Source organism: Lactuca saligna, chromosome 4, assembly GCF_052625555.1.
Source record: "Lactuca saligna cultivar CGN05327 chromosome 4, ASM5262555v1, whole genome shotgun sequence".
Taxonomy (NCBI): domain Eukaryota; kingdom Viridiplantae; phylum Streptophyta; class Magnoliopsida; order Asterales; family Asteraceae; genus Lactuca; species Lactuca saligna.
Window position 1 is genome coordinate 58,085,960 of NC_136420.1, and position 22,937 is coordinate 58,108,896.

Here is a 22,937-nt window from a genome sequence, read left to right on the forward strand (position 1 = left end):
CTATGATAATATGTTGGCCAACAACTAGGAAATGGTCTCCGAAGTGTGGATGTTGTTTAGGTAATAATAGAGGACGACATGTTTCATGAGATATGTCGGTTAGGGAGTCAAATTTAAGGATGATAGTTTGCTAGAAGTTACATTGTTGATTTCAATAAGTTTGACGATGTATGGGGGCGAATGTGGTGAACATAGGCAATGATTTTTTTTTTGCAGAGAGATAAATATGATGTGCATTGTGAATATTCACAAATGTGTAAATAGTGACCATGATGGGGTAACTCCTTTGAACGCTTATAAGTTTTTTTCTTTTTAATAATTAGAGAAAAAATGTGATCAATGCCAATTGTATATCTAGGAAAATTTCTACAAATACAATAAACAACAAATGAGATTAGATTTGAGAGTTTGTGTGAAACATCAAAAAATATGGTTCCAATTTTTTTTATAATAAATAAAATAATATTTTCATATATCAGTCATACATCTCAAAAAAACCAATGTATCAAAAGTTATCAAAATCAGAGTAAATATCAAATGCGGAGTCCCAATGGTGTGTGTGATACAGTCAACCCGTGGTCTTCCTCTTGGAACCGGAAGTACCCGAAACACAAACTAAAATTCGTAAGCACAAAGTTTAGTGAATTCCCAAGATACCGCATACCAAACATATCACATAACGAGACCCACCCAAAGAGATACGAGCCCCACCCACACTCGTATAAAGGGCCTCGACTAATGAGGTATGGACCCCACCCACACTCGCAATACGGGCCCTGCCCAAAAAGATACATGCCCCACCCACACTCGTAATACGAGCCCCGCCCAATAAGCGTACATATACAAGTATTACATAGACAACTAGTATATCACATAATTAACAAGGGTCGACCATGGTTCCTTAGACCCGCTAAACCCGGTGAGGAAAACTCATCTCAAATCCTAAACGATAGCTAAATAGGTCTCGACTCTAAATATCAGCTCTACCCAACCCCTAAACAAAAATAATTTCTTAGATACAAATCAAAATGCCTCAACACCCCTTATAGGTAAAACTTGGTCAAAGACAACAGTGAAAAGTCAAGGTCAACAGTCCGTGTTGACCCAACACACCGTGTTGGCCTTCTACACTTTGTGTTTCTCCATAAAAAACAAGGTCGAGAAAAGCCAAACCAACACGGGGTGTACGACGTGTTCGCCTGAAACCTAACAGCTTAATACATTAAGCTGCCTTCATCAGATCTAACAGCTCCAAAGCTCGGGTCTCAACCAAAATGATATAGAAGGGTAAAGTTTCCAACTTTACCCTTTAGAACCACCAAAATGGGTCCAAAACCCAAACCCTAGGCTTAATAGATTGATGACTTAACCAATAAACACTTAATCTTCAAAGTCATGGACCTAAAATGCAGATCTGACACCTTAGAGCTGGAAGACCGCATAAAGTTGTCAACTTTACGTTCATGCATGCCAATGAGAAGCTCTAAAGCTCAAGGAGGGCTTAATAAAGGACTTACTACATGCATGAGACCTAGAATCTTATAAAGCTTGCACCTTTTAGCTAAAGGAGGCCACAAAATACTCAAATCTAATAAGACAACTCATGAATTAAGATAACTCTTTAGACCACCCAACAATGAGCCAAAAATCATAACAAGACCCCATAAGAGAAGATATAATCAACGACAAAGCAAGGTATGAAATTGATACCTGAAGGAGACTGCCACAAGTGGTGAGATTTTGGATCTATGACCTTCCTTCCAAGGTATACACCTTCATACTCCAAAGATCCTTCAAACGAGCACGAAACCCACAAGTCAAAATGTAACGACCGTAGATCAGGGCTAGTCAGTTTAGAGACGATAGGCGTCAAAAATGAATTTTGATGAAAGATTATTTAGAATGAATAATCTTAACTAATTTATAGTATATGTTACAAGGTTTCCGTGCATATAAAGAACGCCGAAATCCGAGTTATAACGAAGAAGTTATGACTTGTCGAAGTTTCGCGGCAGAACCGGCACGATGTTGAATGACGTAAAAAGTGAATTTACGTTAGAGTGATATTTAGCCTTAGCAATCTAAACGAAAGTCGTAGAGTTTGTTAAACCATGAGCGTGCATAAAAAGAACGTCCAAATCTAACTTCGTATGAGGAAGTTATGATTTTTCTAAGTTTCGACTTAGCGGTATACAGCCCGAATACTCGATTTGAGATCGAGCGGTTTTTAGCCGAAACAATATAAATGATAATCGAATATCTCGTTAATTGTAGTGAAACGATGAAAAGATATGTGAAAACGGACGTCGGATAAAGAAGTTATGATTTTATAACGGAGTTTTCCTGTCCCGGCCTACTAAAAATAAATAATAAGAATAAATTCAAAATTAGCCGACGGAGTCTAAACAAAAGTTGTAGAGCGTAGTCTCACCTACGCGGGGATATAAATAACGTCGAAAACGGGGTTTGTATGAGGAAGATATGAATTTTTGAATTTTATTAAATATTTTCGATATTAAATTTAAATATAAATTTTCGATATTATCCAAGGGGGGGAGTCACCGTTATCCAGGTTACGCCCAGCGGAATGTGGGTTTCAGCCCCCTATAAAAGGAAGTCAAGGCTGCCTTATTCCTTTGCTCATTTCTCTTCTTTCTCTCGCGTTTTTTGCATCATTTTTCGTGCAAAAATTATCCCGAAGCCCCGGTATCATTCCCGAGCCCCGAAGCAAGTCCCAAGGCCCCGAAGATCTCGAGAAGTGCGATTCCCGAGCTGAAGCTCTGCCCGCGAGGAGCCCTGTTTTTGTGAAGATCTTCCAGATCTACCGAAGAATACTACTTCTACAAGTCGTACTGCTGTCCGATCATCTTCTAATCAAGTGAGTGTGTGGTTACTTTCTTCTAACGCATAATTATGAAGTATTTTATACAAAATATGTGTTATGCGTATAATTTTGTTGTTATGTGTGTGAATGTATATTCACTTTCTTCTATCTCATAGATCTAATTTATTCTCTATGAAATACGTGTTATGTGGGTGTGTCTCATCTGTTATGTGGAATAGGTATTGAATGAGAATGCTATACAGGTTTTAAACTATGTATAAAAATATATATTTTTATCTACTAATATGTTGGGTAGAACGTGGGTAGATAGTTGATGTGTGATAAATAGATGAGAAGCCCCGATGTTGTTGTTGTTGATCTAGTTATTCAGCGGATTATGGATTAGACCAAGAGGTTAGCTTTAGATCCGGGAGTATGGATCAAGTAAAGAGATAAAACTTGTTATTAGTCTAGGAGTATGGATTAAGACTAAGTTAATTGTCCCTAGTCCGGGAGTATGGATTAGGCACGGTTATTGATCCGGGAGTATGGATCAGATCAGGATTAGGGTATAGTTAATTGTCCTTATTCCAGGAGTATGGATTGGGTACAATTATTGATCCAGGAGTATGGATCAGATAAGGAGGTTAGTTTTAGATCCGTGAGTATGGATCAGGTGAAAAAGGTTAGTTTTAGATCCGTAAGTATGGATCGGTGAAGAGGATAGTTTTAGATCCGTGAGTAGGGATCAGGTAAAGAGGAAAATTTTAGATACGAGAGTTTAGATCGTGTCGTTGTGAGGATCGATGGGGTGGGATAAGAGTTGCCTTTATATGGTGAAATTGTACAAGTTTAAATGTTTTATATTTATAAATATATGATCTAACATTGTGGGATGAAAACTCTATATGCTCACCAGGCTCCCAAGCCTGACCCACTCAGTTTTCTTTGTATCATAGGTATCGATACGAAGACATATTTCACAGAGAGATTTAAAGGAAATATAAATCATTAGTGTAATTGAATGTAAGTTATGTTTATGCTTATATGTGTGTATCGGAACATGACATCCCGAGGTTTTATTATTAAATGAAAATACATTCTCTTTGAGAAATGTTTTGATAAGTTATTATCATATCTTGTTTCGGGAACAAATTCCGCAACCGTTTTCTTTAAAAGATTACTTTGATTTTATAAAACAACGCATAAACAAATCGGTCTTTTCTGGCCGTGAAAATGGGGATGTCACACAAAACCTTAAAAACACCACCAGGAAAGCTCAATACTCGATTTAGGGTTTTAGATAACAAAGGAGGCTAGTATGGAGGCCAGTCAAGGGGACTTATGGTCTTTAAATAGCGTGCAACACCCTAAAAACTAAGGTTTCCTTCCCAGCTGCCAATACGTCGTGTTGAGGCACATAAACACGCTATGTGGGCTCATTAAACTCCGTGTCCAAAGACATCTCGGTAAGTTGTGTCCTAAAGAGAAAAAAAAATAAACAACTTGGAAATAAATTCATACAGGGAAATCAAGCGTTACATTGTGAAATGTTTGAAAACAATATATCAAAATGCCAAAGTCCAAGCCACTATCGATAGATTGTTTTTACAGTCAAGTTGTAACACGCGATCCCTGGTATGCTTCCTTTCAAGTATTTCTTATGTTTTTCTCTGGGACTCGACGAGTTGGTGGCCCAACTCGTTGAGTATAGTCGTGATCCGCGGGGAGTTTAAATGACCTACTCGACGAGTCGGGAGACTGACTCGGCGAGTAGGTGCTGTTAGTGTGAAACCCTAATTTTGAGGGTTTGTGCCCTATTTAAAAAACTTATCCCAGCCTCCATAGTCCCTATTACTCCCATAAAGCATTATCTCGAAACCATAGCCTTGTGTGAGTGCCCTAAGGACATTTTGGTGCATTTTGGTGGATTGTGAAGCTTTAAAAGAGGAAGGAAGCTTGGATGTTCGAGTTGGGGCTTGGAGATCTAGAGATTTTGTTCCATTTCCAGCTCATTCAAGGTAAAATGCCCCTGTCTTGGTCTTCCATGTGTTTATTTATCCTTAGGGCTTGGATTTTGAGTATCTTTAGGGCTTTCTAAGCCATTTTTCGGATTTGTGAAGGGTTATATGGAGTTTGACTTCAGATATGGGTCATTGGAGGGGTCTCATGGCATAAAGGTGCCAACTCTATGGCCATGAGAGCTCCATGCACTTTGTAGAGCATTTTTTTGGCTTTTTGAGCCAAAGACCCCTTACATGTGCACCAAGCTTGGAAGTTTACATGTAAAATGGACATTAGGAGGCTAGATCTATGGTTTTGATGTGTTAAGACCCATTTAAATCGACTGTATAGTAATGATCAAGGATGGACTCGGCGAGTTGGGGTGTAATGATCACCAAATTCTTTTTGTCGATGGGCCAGTTGATAGTGTGGAAAGTCCCTCAGTTGTTTAGGCTCACAAGGGACCTGGGAATCATGGGACTCGACGAGTTTTCGAGAAAACTCGACGAGCCATTGGTAATCTCCCAATATTTGAAGATGAACTCGACGAGTTGTTCATACAACTTGGCGAGTCATAGACTGGACACATTCATATGCTGAAGATAAACTCAACGAGTTCAAGGAAGAACTCGTTGAGTCGGTTGAAGATTGACTGAAGTGTTGTTGAAGGCGAAATCGTCAAGCTCTTGCTAGACTCGACGAGTGGAGACGGGTTTGTAGTATTATGTGGATGAAGGGACTCGGTGAGTTGGCGGACCAACTCGGCGAGTCTGGTCAACCAAAGAGTTTACCTGATTAGGGTTTGACTTTTGACTTTGACTTGAATTCAAGTTGACCCTTGTAGGGGTTGTGAGTACAAATTGATAACTTAGCAAGGTTGTCGTGTAGGGATTGAGGAGTCGAGGAGAGCCGACTTTGACACCGAGGACCGTATAGACACTACACGACTTGGAGGTGAGTTTCCTTCTAGTAGGGTTGGGTCTACGACCACAATGCCGACCCACCAGCAAAGGCGTTGCGTGGATGGTTGTCTTTGTGATAATCATATGGGATTGATGTGTGATATGATTACTGTGCTTGATATGATCATTGTATCTGATATTCTTATTGTACTCGATATGTATTAGTAATAACATGGGGTGGAATAGTCCCTGTATACCGGTTAAAAGATACCGAAGGGAAGGGTAGCTCCCGGTTACCGGTTGAAAGATACCGAAGGGGAGGGTAACTCCCGGTTACTGGTTGAAATATACCGAATGGGAGGGTAATTCTCAGTTACCGGTTGAAAGATACCGACGATTATGCATTATTTGGTATGTGTATGATGGGAGAACTCACTAAGCTTTGTGCTTACAGTTTCAGTTTTGATTTCAGGTACCTCTTCGTCTAAGGGGAAGAAGTCAACACAGTAGCAGCGCATCACACACACATATGGTTTCCGCATGGAGATTTCTGGGATTGTACTATGATTTTTATTACTTTTGATTATGTAGTTTTCAGACATGTTGTTATGGCTTTTTTTGTTTTTAAATTAATATGGCATTGGCAATGTTTGTTAAACTAAGCTATTGATCTCTTAATTAAAAATGAATTTTTCTTTGGCTTTGAAAATTAGGATGCAAGTTTCTTTCGCAGCAAAGCTGATTTCCAATCAAGCTGATTCGACAATTAAGTTGCTTCCGCAGCAATTCTCTAGCTAAGCTAGTTGTTGCCTATTAAAAACATACAATAAATAGTTACAATTATTTGCTAGACGATTATAGCTTCCTAATCTTTGAGAAAACAATGTCTCTAAGATAATCTGCAAAGCTATCATTCAATATTTCCTGAGATATAACTTTCGACTGAAACAACAGAAAATGGTTAACCACTTGATAATAATTTTATTGTAGTTTTTGTTTAAATGGATTTACAACGCAAACATGTTTATATTGTAGTTTTTGTATAAATGAATGGCAATGTTGTAGTTTTGTGAAGAATTATGAATGTAATCTTCTTTTTATTACAATTCATTGTTACTTTTTTTTTTAAACCAAGTCGAACCGAGATTAAAAGTATAGATTATTTTATTAATATTTCATTGTTTGTATAAGGTCATCACACAAAAAATAAATATGTTCATATTTAATGTGAAAAAATAAAGTGTTTTGTTTTTTTTTTTTTTTTTTTTTTTTTTTTTTGCATTGGGTCACAAAAAGAAAAAAAAACCGTTGCTATTTAACACTAATAAACTAACTTTGCTATTTTTTGTATCTTGTCACGAAAATACTCACTACGAATGAATATAACGTTTGTAGTTTGATATTTAACAATAACGTGCTTAAACTATGAGTTTTTCTATAAGTATCCCATTTTTTTCAATCTCATCCCTCTAATTTGATTTTTTGTTTTTTTTGTTGTTTTCTCTAATTTGATTTTTGTTTTTTGTTGTTTTTTTTCCTATTTTGTTTTTTGTTGTTTCTAATTATTATTATTATTATAAATTTCGCATAAAATTTTAACATTCAGATGACATTGTAAATATTTTTTATATTTTAATATTAATATTATTATTGTTATTATTATTATAAACTCAACATTTTATAAATCAGAATTATAAATTCGAACAACTATATAAAATCGGAACAAAAACAAAGTTTGTCCATATTAATTACATATATTAATTGGTACGGTATTACAATTGCGTATTGCGTTGTGCGTTATGCGGATTGAAAAAATTTAATCGAGCCCTATATAATGTTTTTCATGCAGCCGGATGTTCTGATTTGTATGTATGGAGAAGCCTGAACAAAACATCAGACATTGGATATGCTCCTTGTAAATCAATCATTACATAATGGTTATGGTGAATGTGGACGATAATAACATATGCAGGGTTTGGTATGTCTTGCGGGCCTTATCGATATGGGAACCACGTTGAAGAACCTTGTTTGCTTGGATAAATAACGATAACACCGTATCTATTAGCAATGAGTATAACAGAGTTTGACACAATCAACCAATACTCCGATACCGTATAACCTGATCCAGAGTAATTTAACGAGTGACTTAATCGGTTTAAAAAACGAACATCGTCATAAATCATAGAGTAATCTTGATAGTGTGATAATAATTCGTTGTATAGATCGTACCTAATTTGAAGCCAATCATGTTCACTACGACAAAGAGCAACTGCTATAGACCGAAATCCACAATTTTCATCTCCTTCGACATTTGTAATGTTCCTGCCGTATGGATGAAATTGATGTGGAATTTCATTCATAAGTGAGTTTGAAGTATAAGATGGATGATCTTGGTTAAAGTATGAGTTGGACAATGAAGGTTCTCGAAACGAGTATGTTGTGGCCTACATTTTTGGGCTTTTGTTTGCTCAATCATGGATGTCCACGAGTATTTTTATGAACATCTGAATAAACCAGTAATTTTTTTTTGCATTTTATTATACAAATTAATATATTAAAGAGAATAGCACCTGGATCAACAATTGTAGTTGTTGATGGTGAAAATATGTCCCACAATTTTCTGACATAACTATGTTTCCGTTCATTTAATTGTTCAACGTAAATATAATTTTTAAAGTATATCCATATCCTTTTGTCTTTGCTTTTTTAATAACAACCACGTATCCAAGAGATTGTGTTGTTTCTTGCATCCACTGCGTTAAGTTTTCACGATTACTAAACACCTAACAAATATAAATATATATTTGGTCAATTTAAAAGAATTTCACTAAAAATATAACATATAACAGCTTATGATTAAACTAAAATTATCCATCAAAAAATACATACCAAGTCTGTGTGAAAACTTGCCATAAGAAGGACTGAAAGAACGATAGACAATTTTGTGAATTGAATGAATCGTTTGTTTATATAATGTATAAAGTTAAAGTTATATCATATCAGTTTATTTATTGTTAAAGATAAATATAAAGTTAAAGATATATCCAATCAATAATAATAATAACAATAATAATAATAAACGAATATTAATATATATATTTTTTTTCTCTCTCTCTCTCTCTCTCTATATATATATATATATATATATATATATATATATATATATATATATATATATATATATATATATATATATGTCAAGAGGAGGGTTCAATTGAGAAAAAAAAAGTTAAGAATAGAGGAATCATTCTCAGTTAATCATTTATTTTTGTTGCAAAAACCTACAACGTACCGGCGGAAATGGGAAGGAATGCACATGTATTTTCCAACAAAACATGATTCCTTAAACTGTGTTAAACATTACCTTAATATATACAAAAAAAAATAGTTTTTCCGTTTTTTTTTTTAATTTTTAAAAAGCTATTTTTATCGAAAAATGATTTTAAATATACCAAAATTCATGATTTTTTATTCTCTACAAATAGATATCCGTATTGATATAGTTTTAAGATAAAATAAAAAATTTATTTTTTTATATATTCAGCTATCGTTATTTATAAGCGAATAAAAATAAATCTGGTTTTTACTAAAGTAGATTCGTTATTCACTTATGAATAAAAACTATGATTAATTTTTTATTTTTATTTTTTACAATTTAAGTATCATTCATATATGAATATAACATATACTAAACATAGTATATTCATATTTAAATATTAGACGATGCATTCACTTGTGAATATTACATAATATATTCACTTGTGAATGTTAGATGGTATATTCACTTATGAATATTATATGATACTTTCATATCTGAATATTATATAGTATTACATGGTATATCACATGAGAATAATACATAGTATATTCACTTGTGAATATTAGATCGTATATTCACTTATGAATAATAGTTGGTGTAACGTCCCGATTCCAGGTATAAATTTAATTAAAGAATATTTGGTCTTATGTCCTACTCGGCGAGTTGGTTGCCCTACTCGCCGAGTAGCAGTGGGAATGGAACGCGTGTTTAGTGACCTACTCGGCGAGTCCACCAAGGGACTCGACGAGTAGGAGCTGGCAGATGAAACCCTAAATTCTGGGGGTTTTACACCCTCTTTAAAGGATCATTGGCCTCCACCAGCCTCCCCTTATGCTTCTTGTCCCTCTCAAACCCTAAAACGTGTGTGTGTGTGTGTTCTTTGGTGTCCAAGCTTGAAGGAGTAACCTTGGAAGGAAGCATTTGAAGAAGCAAGGAAAAGCAAGGCCAGGAACTCGGGGAAAGCTAAGGGATTGCATCAGACATCACTCTCTGGAAGGTAATAGGCTATTCCTTAAGCTCTTTTCACTTTGAACCTCCCTTGGATGAGTGTTATGAAGGATTCTCCATGTTTAAGCTAAGATATGAAGTTATAACTTTAGATCTGGACTTCCCTTAACCTCCAGATCCATAAAGTTACCATATTGTGCAAGGTTGAAACTCTCCTAAGGTGTAAAACTCCATTAAAGAGCTTAGATTGATCATTTCAGGCCTTTAAAGCCTTGCATGTACGTAAAGATTGCAACTTTACGTGATAAACATGCCTTAGGAGCTTGGATCTGTAATTTGGGGCATTGTCATGGCTTAAAGAGCATCTGCATGGATTCAAATCAGCATGGACTCGGCGAGTTGATTAAGGGACTCGGCGAGTCCGTTGAAGATGGCCATGAACTCGACGAGTTGGATGAACAACTCGGCGAGTTCGTTGAAGATTGCCTTGAACTCGACGAGTGTTAGAAAACTCGACGAGTTGGCTAGGGTTTCTTCCAAAATCTTGGCCGCATATGAACTTGACGAGTTAAAAGGAGAACGCGGCGAGCAAATCAAGGATTTCCCGACTTCTTGAACTCAGGAAGAACTCGGCGAGTTGGCAACCTGCACTCGGCGAGTCGAGTCAACATAGAGTGTTGACTCTGACTGTGGACTTTGACTTGGACCAAGGGTTGACCAATTGAATTCTGTGGGTTTCTGGGATTGGGAGATTTATGAAAAAGGTTGTGTGATACTTTTAGGTAGTGGAGTTCGTGTTGGACCCGGGAGTTGAGCTTTCTTATTTCCGATGATAGTTGCGAGGTGAGTTATCCTCACTATACTAAGGGGTCTAAGGCACCAAGTCTGGCCCATTGGATATGATATTCTAGTAGTTGTATTATGTTGAGTCAGAGTTAGTTATGCATGCTAGTTTGATACTCTTGAGGGTAGGACTGGAGCGCTACCTGTGATACTGATTGATTTCCTGTATGTGCATTATCTGTTACATGTAATATGTTATGTGAGATGGGTTGAGGTTGTACTGCTCCGTGCGGTAGCCAACAAACCCTAGAGTATTCCAGACATGAGCTGAGGGCCCGGTAGGTATTCCAGACTCATACTGAGGACTTGGGGGCATTCCAGATACGAGCTGAGGGCCCGGTAGGCATTTCAGACTCGTACTGAGGGCTCAGTGGCAAACCAGATGTGAGCTGAGGGCCCGTAGGCATTCCAGACTCACACTGTGGGCCCAGGGGTATTCCAGTCTGTAAAGCTGTAGACCTATTATGTGTTGTTCTGTTCAGTTTGTTATTATATGTTAAGGTGTGACAGGGTTATGTGGACTGTATGTGTATCGGTATTTTGGGGGTAACTCACTAAGCCCTCAGGTTTACAGTTTCAGTTTATTGTTTCAGGTACCTCAGGGGATCGCGGCAAGGCGAAGGCGTGATCGTACAACTCCTCCTATTGTGTTATGTTTCTGGGAAAACTCTGATATAAATGTATTTTGAAAACAAACTTGTAATGTTTTGATGAATTCGACGTATTTTTGAAAATTTAAATTTTGGCTTAAATTCTGAGTGTTACAGTTGGTATATTCATATGTGAATATTGCACGTATATTCATATATGAATATTACAATGTGTTTTCAGAAATATATATAATTTTTATCTGTTATTCACATATGAATAACATACATACTTGCATATTAGTTTTGTGTTTTAATAATCACATATTGATTCAGGTGAAAAAATATATTCATATGTGAGTATAACATGGTAATTTAGTTTATGCATTTCATCAAATAGTTGGAGTGCATACAAGTTAACTTTTTAAAAAATATGATAAATATGATACTTTGACTACTTAAATCTTACAAAATAGTAGATTGGTAGAGAAATATATGAAAATTTCAAACAAAAAATGATTTGATCTTTTTTCTAACCTTAATTTTGATGTTTTAATTGATGAACGATGTTAAATGAATGATACAAATTGAATTTTTTGTTGATTATCGATGATGTTATTCTAATGATGTTGGGATTATAATTAATCGTAGATGTTGAAGATATGTTCGTATTAAAAAAAAATTGAAGGTTGGATTGAAAGAGCAAAAAAGGAATGAATTTCAACTGTTCGTATTTGTGATTGAAGACTATTATATCATATTTACAAGTTTGCCACCGTGCATTTTATGTTTAGAGGCTAATTAAATGAGTGGTTGAGAATGATTCTCTCATTATCAATTTTTTTTTATTTTCTCAATTGAACCCACCTCTATATATCAAATCAAATATAAAAAAAAATCATGTCAAACCAAATGTCAAAATTTTGATTTGATAAAAATAGTTAAAGGGATACTTAGACTAAAAGGAGTGGCCTCGTTATCGGAGCTCGCCAGGCTCGCTAACAATGTTGAAACACCGCCCCGTAGCACTTGCTAAGGGGCTCGCTACTTGAGACTCGTTGGATGTTTGGCAATAAGAGAAAGACACAGAAGAAGCAATGTGATTGGAAGCAACATTTTGGTCAACAACATCGGACCTATCCCACACACAACAAAATTTAGATATATGAAAGACGGTGAACAAACAATTTATTCTTAATTTCTATATTTAAGTTTGGAAAACAATAAGTAAGATGACAGATCGATTTTAAGAGTGAGAGAGGTCAAAAATAAACTTAAAAAACAAACATTATATGTTTCTTTGTTCATCGGAAGCAACTACCGTCCTCCACAAATCTCCGTCAATGCCGGTTACTCTATTGTCACTGGTGTTGGTACGTGCTAGCTTTGCTTCGCCAGTAATACACTGAACTTGGTGATTTTTCTTTTCTGGACTAGGTTTCAATAGTTTGTGGTCATTTTCGTCATTTATCGCCGGAAGTTGCTGTCATCTCCGCTCTATTCTCTGGTGAAAAGCCGGTTCAAATCGCCGTTGCTTCAATTACTGTATTCTATTTGATTTTTTTTTGTGAGTACTCATCTTCTCGATTCTTTATGTTAGTTTAATAAACAATACCAGTCACTTTATTAAAGTAAAACCAACATATGGTTTTGAAGTTGAGAAATCTGGTTTTGAAGTTGAGAAATTTATAAAATAACTGTTTTCTTTTATTTGTAAATTTATTAATAATTAATTGGTTTATAGAATTATAAAGTAATTTAATTAAATTAGAAAAATAAAATAAAGAAATAAAGTATTAAGAATGTTACAATTTCTACAAATCCTAAGATGTTAAATGAAAAAAAAAAAGAAAATGAGGTGAGATTCAAAAAGGTAAGATGACAATTATAACACAACCCATAAACTACTATAAATAAACAATTGTTTTTGTAAACCTTGAAAATATAATAACTTTGATGATAAAAATATTATAATATAATAATTTCTAACGTAAATATTTAGAAAAATAGCAACTCTTCTATTATTTACCTAAAATTGGCTATTTTAAATTTTAAGTGAAATTACGATCACTTTAGTAAAAGTAGGGAGATGAACTTGTCAGCTCCTAATAAACCCTAGAACTCACTCTTTCATTCTGATAAACCTCTCCATGGGAAACCAGGACGGAGGCGTAGTTCTTTGTAGCACAAACCCACCCATGGAAATGGCATCATACGAATCATCATCATCATCGTCTAAAGGCTGCGATGAGTGTAAAACAAACGATTTCAAGTACAAATGCCCAGGTTGCTCCATCCGCTCTTGCAGTCTCCCTTGTGTCAAAGCTCACAAGCAACGCACTGGATGCACAGGAAAACGTCAACAACAGACAGAGTTCGTCCCTCTTTCAAAATTTGATGATAATCTCCTTCTCTCTGGTAAATTCCCAATCAAACTCACCTTTTGAATTTATCCAATTTTTCGAATTCAGGTTCTACTTATTAGCGATTAGGATTCCGAACTTTTAGCAAACGGAAGTCTTCTCTTGTTTGCTGATGTTTGTATCATCAACCAGTCATTTAGTAGTTTGGTAGGTATCAAAATGCCAAAAAAAAACATATTGATGCTTAAATCGTTTGTATCATCAACCAATCACCTTTAATTTGATACTTGAAGATTTCGTGAATTTATGTATACATCATGTCTCGGGAGATGATTTGCTCACTTTTGATTGAAAATTCTAACCAAATATGAGTTACCTAACAACTACAACGATTGTGAATTTGTTTATCGGCAAGCAGATTACAGTATGCTGGAAGATGTGAAGAGAATAGCTGATTCCGCCAAGAGAATGAGAATTCAAATCTGTGGGAAATACTATAGTGGGCTTTCATTCCCTCTTAAACACTTGCTGAAAGCTGCCAAGAATAGGAGGATTAGACTTTTCTTCTTGCCAACTGGAATGTCAAAGAGGGAAACCAACAAAACATACTACAACAACATGTAATCTTTTTTCTTTACACTTCATCCAATTTCCATTTTGAAAATACTATAACATGTTAACAATCGTTGTGTTTTCAGGAAAAAATCTATCTTTTGGACGATAGAATTGCACTTTCATTCGACCAATATTAAGCTAATTGACCATGAGTAAGCATCTTTTCTATATAGATGTTGAAAAAGTTTATGTGTTCTTTCAATTTATAATTGTGAACCTGAGCCCCTTACTTGTGTTGTTTTAGTGTGCATGAAGATTCAAATCTTTACTCGGTGATTGAAAACCATTTAAAACCTGGTCCAATAAATCATCCATTAAAGCCGTTTTGTGTTGAGCCTCTTGAATCTCTAAGAATTTTCATTAGTAAACACCCAAAGGTATTTTCTATCTCAACCCTCTTTATATTATCTTTACTTATAACTTATTATTTTTTCCCTGTAATGTAGCAACCAAGATCACCATTTCGTGAGTTGGACAAAAACGCCCCCATACGTGAACAGTTAGCCAATTTAGTGATTGTAGAGTACCCTGTGATTCACGTTTTACTTCCTTCACATATCCCTGATTTTAAAGTTGTTAAAGACTTCGTCCCACAAAGAGTGCAACCTAAGTTGGACCCGGTCAACGAAAGTCAACGGGACCTGAAAGGCGTGTTCTTTAAGGAAGAAGAAATCAAAGACCAAGATTCTTCAGATCCTCATGTTGTTGATCTCATGAATCAATCAAATAGCAAAACAGAGACTCTTGTTGTTGATGATGCTAAGAATGATGATAAAGATAAAGATAACAAAGTTGGAGCTGTTGACTTGATGAGTTTTGACTTTGACCCGGAATTGATGGATGTTTATTCTCATTTAATCTCTGAAACAAATCCTGATGATTTTCTTGATTTGGATGGTTTGTTGTATAATGAAATGCAACTTCAAGATAAAGATAAAGAGGGAAAGTTTGGAGGTGTGAAAGAAGAATTGGAGGAAGGAGAGATACCAGATTCAGACTAACTTTATAATCTTGAAAATTACACAAATTATATGTTAAAATTTTGGATATATGAATATGAGTGGTTTTTGAAAGATTAAAAAAAATTGCATGGTTGATGTCTATTCAAATTCCCAGTCCTTTATGTATGTGTATGCTGTGTGATGTGTGTGTATATGTAGCAAGGGGCAATTTGGTCAAAACATTGTACAATAAGTTGTTAAGGATGCAATGAGTTAAGACTAGGGACATCACCATTTACCAATCACAAACGATGAACATGACTGCAACATTGAAGTGTTAGGACCTCAGGGGCAAAATAGTAAAAAACTTTGTATACTTTGTTGTGTTGTCTTGTTACTACTCGTAGAAACAATGCATAGATTATGTTTTTTTGGGTTAATAACTTATTTATTCGGTTATTCTATAAAATTCATGAAAAGCATTTTTTTGTTTGTTAATTTTAATATATTCTATTTTAGGAAGTCGATAAATTTGTTCTCTCTTTATTTTAATGGCAAAAAGTATTTGTATTTTATTATTTATACTAGGAGTGAGACCTGTGTACTATACGAGTTATTAAAAATAAAAATTTAATATCAATAATTAAACATTAAATATTTTATAAAATAATATTTTTCCATAACATAATTTAATCTTTTGGAACATTTATAGAAGAATTCAAATATTCTTTAAAACATTTATAAGATTTTATTATCAAATTAATAGAATGATTCTCTTTCTTTATAAATCTAATTAGAATTTTGTGGCAGTTTATTTAAAAAAAATGAGAATTCCCAAAAATCACAAGTTGAAAATACTATTTTTAAACTTCCACAAAGACAAAACTCTTGAGAATTTGATAAGTGGTAAAAAAAATTTTATTTATTAGAGAAGATTATTATATCAGAGAGGATATCATAAGCAACTCTTTATAAAATTAAAAATAAAAATACCACTAATACTAAAAAAAAAAAAAAAGAAAGAAAACCTTTATTAGGCATTTTTTAGGTAATTAGGTCCAGGTTTGGTATTGGGGCAACTTTTCGGTGATAGACCATGCACTTGCATAGAAATAGAAAATAATGAGATAGATTAGATCATTAGATTGCTACATTTTATTTCCCAAAAGTCACCTCTATGTATTTAAATGTATATAATTTTATTAATTAATTTGTTTAAAAAATATTATTAATTTAAGATTATATCTTTTCTAATCATAACATTTCAATTGCTACTTGATGTTTGGTTGAAGTTAGTGGGTAAGTTAGCTCGAAAAATGAAAAAGGACAAAAGATATATAAAAAATAACGCTGAAAACATTCAAATGGATAATTTAGTTGGATTTAATGGATTATATGATGAGATTCAAGTGTTAGAACCTTGATTCCGACATTTGAGATTGAATCGAATAAAAGGAAATTGTTTAAAGTGAATTACCATGTTGAATTTAATGGATTATATATATGCAATACTTCAATTTCTTTTTCAATTTTATGGACATGTTGAATTTGTATGGTCTTCAAATGGCAATTCGATTATTTTTTATGGGCTAGGTTTTAGGATTTCCTATTTGGGTCGCATTTTCAAACGGCCTATCTTATCAACATTTTCATGTACATGTTTCTACACACAAAAAATCATAACCATCTATTTAACAACATTTATATTATATTTATATACTAAAAAACTCTTATATTTTCGATTACATTTCACATTAACTCAAATTTGGCTACAATAGTTTTCTATAAGCTTGTTAAAATACAAAATGTCTATTTTATGAAATATCTATTTTAACCCGTGTAAACATTTAATAGATTTTGGGTGCTTTTAGCTTTTTTTAAAGCTCAGAAAAAAAGTTTCTTTTGGTTTTAGGAGTTTTTATCTTTGATTTTAAACAAAAACCCATAATCAAAAAATTATTTAAATAGTTTTTAAGACCTTTTAGTTTTTTTTTTATTTTTTTATTTTTGTAATTTTACATCTTTAAAAATTAACATCTATTTTTATCAAACACTTTTAGACAAAAATAATAATAATAATAATTATGGTTTTCTTCTTTTCGCTATCAACTATCTTCGAGCTTTTAGCTACCGATTAATTTACCAAACCCATCATAAATCAAACAGTTTTTTAGCTTGTTACCTAACCCGGTCCACTTCGGTCCACTTTACAAAGTAGTTTCGGGGTAGCTTTAAGCACAAAGGCATTTATCATATACGTATAAAACTCACACACAAGCATGACAATTGACAAATATTTAATGTTACAGGGCCCACAAAGTTAAGCCCGAGAGATGTAAACCCTAAAAGCCTAACCCATAACCTTTTAAAACCATGACATGTCATACGTAAAGTTATTAGTGAAAAATAAAAATAATTCATAATGCAAATCAAAAACTGACGACTAACATGTATTTTGATAAAGCTAATATATAATATAAACTCCACGATGAAAACTAAAAAGAAAAAAAATATTTAGACGAAACTCGTGTTGTTGATAATTGTTAAAAGAATAAAATGGGGATGCTAAAAATAAACCCTAAAAGGACTAAAAAGATAAAGTAAACGAACATATTTTTGCCTTGCTCATGGATTCAAAGATTAACGCTATTATTTATTTTGGTGTCACTTCACCTTATTAAATGTTTTGTTTAATTCTCTACGCAACTTGGCTTGAGAAATTAACTTTTGTGAAGTACATGAATATGTAAATGCATCAGTTGTCCTTTAGAAAAGAAAACATAATCGTAAACAATAAAAAGAAGGCCAACCTTAAAATAGGTTTGATAAATGAGAAAAATGAGATTATTGGGATTGTCCTGATTGTTTTTCAAAAAACTACAAATTCAATCTATTTCTAAACTATTTTAATTCAATCCGTCTTAGATAAGACTTGAACTATCGATTTCAGAAAGCGAGTACAACACCTGATACCAGCAGACTAGAAGTCATTTGGTTGATATGATCTAATAATTGACTACATTATAACAACCTTTTGGACCAGTAAGTGGTGACAATGGATTGATGTAACTTGAACGATATGCTTGTCAAAAGTAGTTGCTAGTTGCTAGAAATTAGGCTATATGAAGTGGTCACCACTAACTCACCGAAAAAGTAGTGCCACTTCTGTGTCACGTTACCTTCACCATCAACCCACTCCACTATGGAAATGATCACCACTAACAACATTTACTTTTTTTTTATTATTATTATTATTATTTTTTAACATTATATTAAATAAATAACATATTAAATAAATAACATATTTCATAAATAACATATTTTATATTAATTAAAACCACATTACATAATTTAAAACATAGAAATTAAAACTAAAATACTAAAAAATACATAATCGATACTTAGAAAATTAAACCTAAATTACTAAAAAAGCATCAAATCTAGTTGTGATATTGGTCGAGAACTTCTTGTTGAATTTTCAAAAACACCCTTAAATTTTTTGGGTCGAGATTTGGTTGCGACACTGTGTTTACGATTTGAAGATTGATGAGTGCCAATTGTCACCGGCGTCGCTCCTCCGTTGAATCAATTTTTTTTTTTCTAAAAAATGTTGAGTTTTTTCGATTTTCTCCGCTAATACGTCCTCGTTGGTTGATCTCCCGCTAGAAGAAGCCCCCTTTCTCGCTTTGTCCCTTCCCGGTGGTCGACGAAGATGGACGTCCGATGGGCCCTCCCCCTTGGTAGCATCGAATTCATCATTGAGGTTGAGGTTAGCACCGATATCCGACTCGGACATTCTTGGCCTTTTGTTGGAACCGGTGGTAGATCCCGAATACACCGTTTCCGGATAAAGGACCCATTTTGGGCCATTGACAAACTTCCCACGCTTGTTGGTTGTCAAAAGGTTTACCATTGTTGGTAATTTTGTATTGGTGCAACGCCGTTGAAAAAATGTTGAAATCGTTACTACTACTTCGATGCATATTTTTTAGATGGTCAAATACGACATTAAATTTGGTACACGTCGCTCTAAGATCACGCCATTTAGCATTGACTGAATCATATTTCCGGCTCGTTTGCCTTCCTAATAACGCGTGGAAGTTGTCTAAAACACGATTCCAAAATATTTGTCCCGATTGCGCGTTGCCGACACCCCCGTCTTGTGATATGGCAATCCAAGCTTTAGCTAAAGCTGCCTCCTCCACCTCGGTCCATTGGGTATTTTTCTTTTTTGTTGAATCTTTTGATTTTTTTTTTGCCTTCTACGGCTTGGTTGTGTGTCTTGAACCCGTTCGTCGTCATTTTCAATGTCGAGGTTTACGGGTTGAGATTGCGATAATGGAGCGGTGTTCACGCCCGAAGGGGGCTGACACGTCAGCTCCCACGAGTCTTTCTGCTTCCACTCCGGGTAACCTTAGAATATAACTTAGAACTTAGAAGTCAGAAATTGTAACTTTTATTTCTATAAAATTGTTTGTTTGACAAAATTAGTTGTAAGTTTCTAAAATATATAAAATGAATATATAGAAGCTGAAAGTTCTAAAAGAAAATAAAAATATGAATTAGGGAATTTTAAGTATTTTGTTTAAAATAAAAATTTAATACTTGATGACTATTGATAGTTGGAAGTTAATTGGCAGAATGGCAGATGATGGGAGCTTCATTTGCCTATTACTCGATCGATTTTGGATTGGATAAAGTGGGTTGATACTATTAGTCTTAATGGCGTGCAACAAAAAGGACTAGATGCACTACCTTTTGAATTTTTTGAAATTTTGGAAACAACTTCATATTCAGAATGGATAAACCTAAAAAAGCTTATATCTTTGACGATATTGTGTATCTTTTTTATTATTTATTTATTATTTTGTTTTTGCAGTTAGTAATCATTGGAAGAACTGTAGTTTGAATTGGGAATTTGGGATGATCGGCTTCACAACCCATCTTTAGTTATTATTATTATGCAATATGTTTTTTGCTTGCTTCTTATTACTCTTCTAATCAAAATTATGCTGTTCCAAAATACGTCCTACTTTCGAATGATTTTGTTTTGTTTTTTTTTTTATATGATTGCATGACTCTGACAAATTTTAGCGATAAGTCGGGTAGTAGCACAACCAATTTGCGAAAGAAAGACATTCGAGAAGAACAAATACTAAAACTAAGGGGCACATGGTGTTGAAGGTCACCAATAGCCCAATAGAATCATGTTATTGTCTAGAAGAAGTTAGCATGTTCTAGAATGATCTGGAAGATTCTAGAACATTATGGAATACTATGGAGGAGTGTTGAAGATGCCGGAAGATTCTAGAATACTCTAGAACGAGATGGAAGACCCTGGAAGGCTATGGAACATTCTAGAACACTATGGAAGACACAAGAATGTCTATACTTATCTAGGACATTATAGAACATTCTAGAAACATATAAAAGCTTGTAATAGATATAGAATATGGTAGATAGTTCTAGAATAGCCATGAATGTATGTAGATCTAGAAACTTCCTATAAGGAGGTGGAAACACCTATAAATAGGTGTGGAGCTCATTTGCTCCAAACCATCCCAACATCCAAGTATCCAAGAAAGCCTCAAAGAGAGAAAAGTGTGTAGTAGTCTCACAAAAAGTGTAAGTTCTCCTTAAGTGTCTTAATAAAAGTCTTGTTGTTTCCCATACAAAGAGTCGTGTTCAACATATGGCCCATAACTAAAGCAAGAAAAAAAATGTTAGACTAACGAAGTAACAACTAACCCAAGCTAAAACACAAGTGGGGATCATCCCTAGTCAACAGGATCGGACTCACTAATGTCCTCTACAACGCCTTCAACAAAGTGTATCTTTGAAGGCAAAGGTTATGTCATCTCTCTTTGGTTCATGGGGACCTTAAAACTCTCAAATATTCGTCGTTGAACATACTTGAAGTCTAATTAGAAGCATTTGTCTTTCAATTTGTCAGCAATTTTAAAATAACTGATAAATGTCTGGCTCTAGTGTAAGACATGAACTTAAAATGTGCATTTTATACGCATATTCTTGGTAAAAATGTAATTTAATTTTAAACAAATGAACTTGATGAATAAAGCAAATCCAAACTTGTATTTTTGGGCATCTTCATTGACCCAAGCCACTTTTTCTCAAGCGACTACTATATCCATACTTTGAAGTGAAGATTTGCTTTTCACAATATCCATAAAGGCATAAACTTTGGAATGTTTCTAAGCATATTATATTATATGAATGAAATGGTATTAAAGTATTGGAGTACTACAGACTTATTTATTAATTTTTTTGTGTAATATATGATATATATTATTAAATCGTCTGAAACTTTTAACTAATTATATATATTTTTAAAGCATAGTTTTTATGTAGTATATTTTTAAAACATAAATGCATCTGTCAATCTGTCATATTGATAGCATTTTTGGGAAGAGGGGAGGATATTCCAATTATATATATATATATATATATATATATATATATATATATATATATATATATATATATATATATATATATATATATATATATATATATATATATATATAATACGTGCATAATCAAGGGGCAATCGTAAGATTCGTTACATTATAAATTCATGTTAATAACATAACAACAGATTTTGATTAATTTTTATGTTATGCAATATACTTTTTTTTACTATAAAAGCAATGTAACTTAATTATTATCCATTTGATAGTAATTTTCTATGCTTGTTGGCATGTTATATAAATTACAATTTTATTTGAAAATACCAAAATGTCCATAGTTGCTACAATGCAAACTTTAGAAAGCTTACGAGCTAAACAAAAACAAATAATTTCAAAATAATTAAAACATTACCTTGTGTTCTTATTAATGTAAAATAAAAGCTGTATTTTTTTTTGAAATCCAAATATTTATATAGAGTTTGGGGAGTTGGTTGGAAAGTGGTGGCATGTAAGTGAGTGCCAAGAAATGGAATAAGCCACAACTTTTGAGGATAAGAAAAAGGCTCAAACTTTTAAAAAGGGTAAAAGGGAGGCCCCAATCTTAAACATGATGTACAAACAAGTAGGGAAGCTTGAATTTAATTGGTTAAATGACCACATGGAAGGGGGGGGGGGGGGGGGGGGGGGGGGGGGGATGAGGATAAGGAGACAATCCTCACATGAAGGAAACATGGGGTTTCTTTGCTTTGCTTCTACTGTTCAAGGCAATTTCTCATTGTAGTCTTCTTGACCCCATTCCCCAGCCTTCCCTACAACCTATCCATTCTCTTCATCGATACCATTCCAACTTATAGTATAGAGAGTGTAAGTATTTAAATGATGTTATTAATTGAAAGACATGATTCACACATTTATGCCAATACTTCAAGAACATATACAAAGATATCGGGTAGTGTAACTTAACAATATACGTTTACCATATAGTCATTCAAAATGTTGAGACGGTGTTTTTTCTCTTCTTTTACATTTGTATTTTCATAATTTGTTGAAAAAGGGCATGCCTATAAATGTATTTTTGCTAACATTCATATAAAAGCATTGACCGAAAAGAACCAAAATACAATAGTTTAAAATGTGTATTAAATTTCTTTCGGAATTTAGAT

The 22,937-nt window shown here is 33.8% G+C and overlaps 1 protein-coding gene across 1 annotated transcript; it reads left to right on the forward strand.

The window, feature by feature from the left end:
• The first annotated feature begins 13,502 nt into the window (after nt 1-13,502).
• On the forward strand, nt 13,503-15,632 carry LOC145041940 (HIT-type Zinc finger family protein). The gene is made up of 5 exons (XM_078990191.1): nt 13,503-13,845; nt 14,209-14,410; nt 14,489-14,557; nt 14,650-14,782; nt 14,852-15,632. Exons 1-5 carry the CDS (start codon nt 13,578-13,580, stop codon nt 15,404-15,406), a joined length of 1,227 nt encoding a protein of 408 aa, XP_078846317.1. The 5' UTR covers nt 13,503-13,577; the 3' UTR covers nt 15,407-15,632.
• Nucleotides 15,633-22,937: the final 7,305 nt, after the last annotated feature.

Excerpts from the sequence above, each read along its gene's own strand:
- LOC145041940 (XM_078990191.1), top strand. The coding sequence starts at position 13,578 with ATGGGAAACCAGGACGGAGGCGTAGTTCTTTGTAGCACAAACCCACCC. Across the intron at positions 13,846-14,208 it reads TGATAATCTCCTTCTCTCTG|ATTACAGTATGCTGGAAGAT; the intron begins GTAAATTCCCAA and ends ATCGGCAAGCAG. Across the intron at positions 14,411-14,488 it reads AAAACATACTACAACAACAT|GAAAAAATCTATCTTTTGGA; the intron begins GTAATCTTTTTT and ends TTGTGTTTTCAG.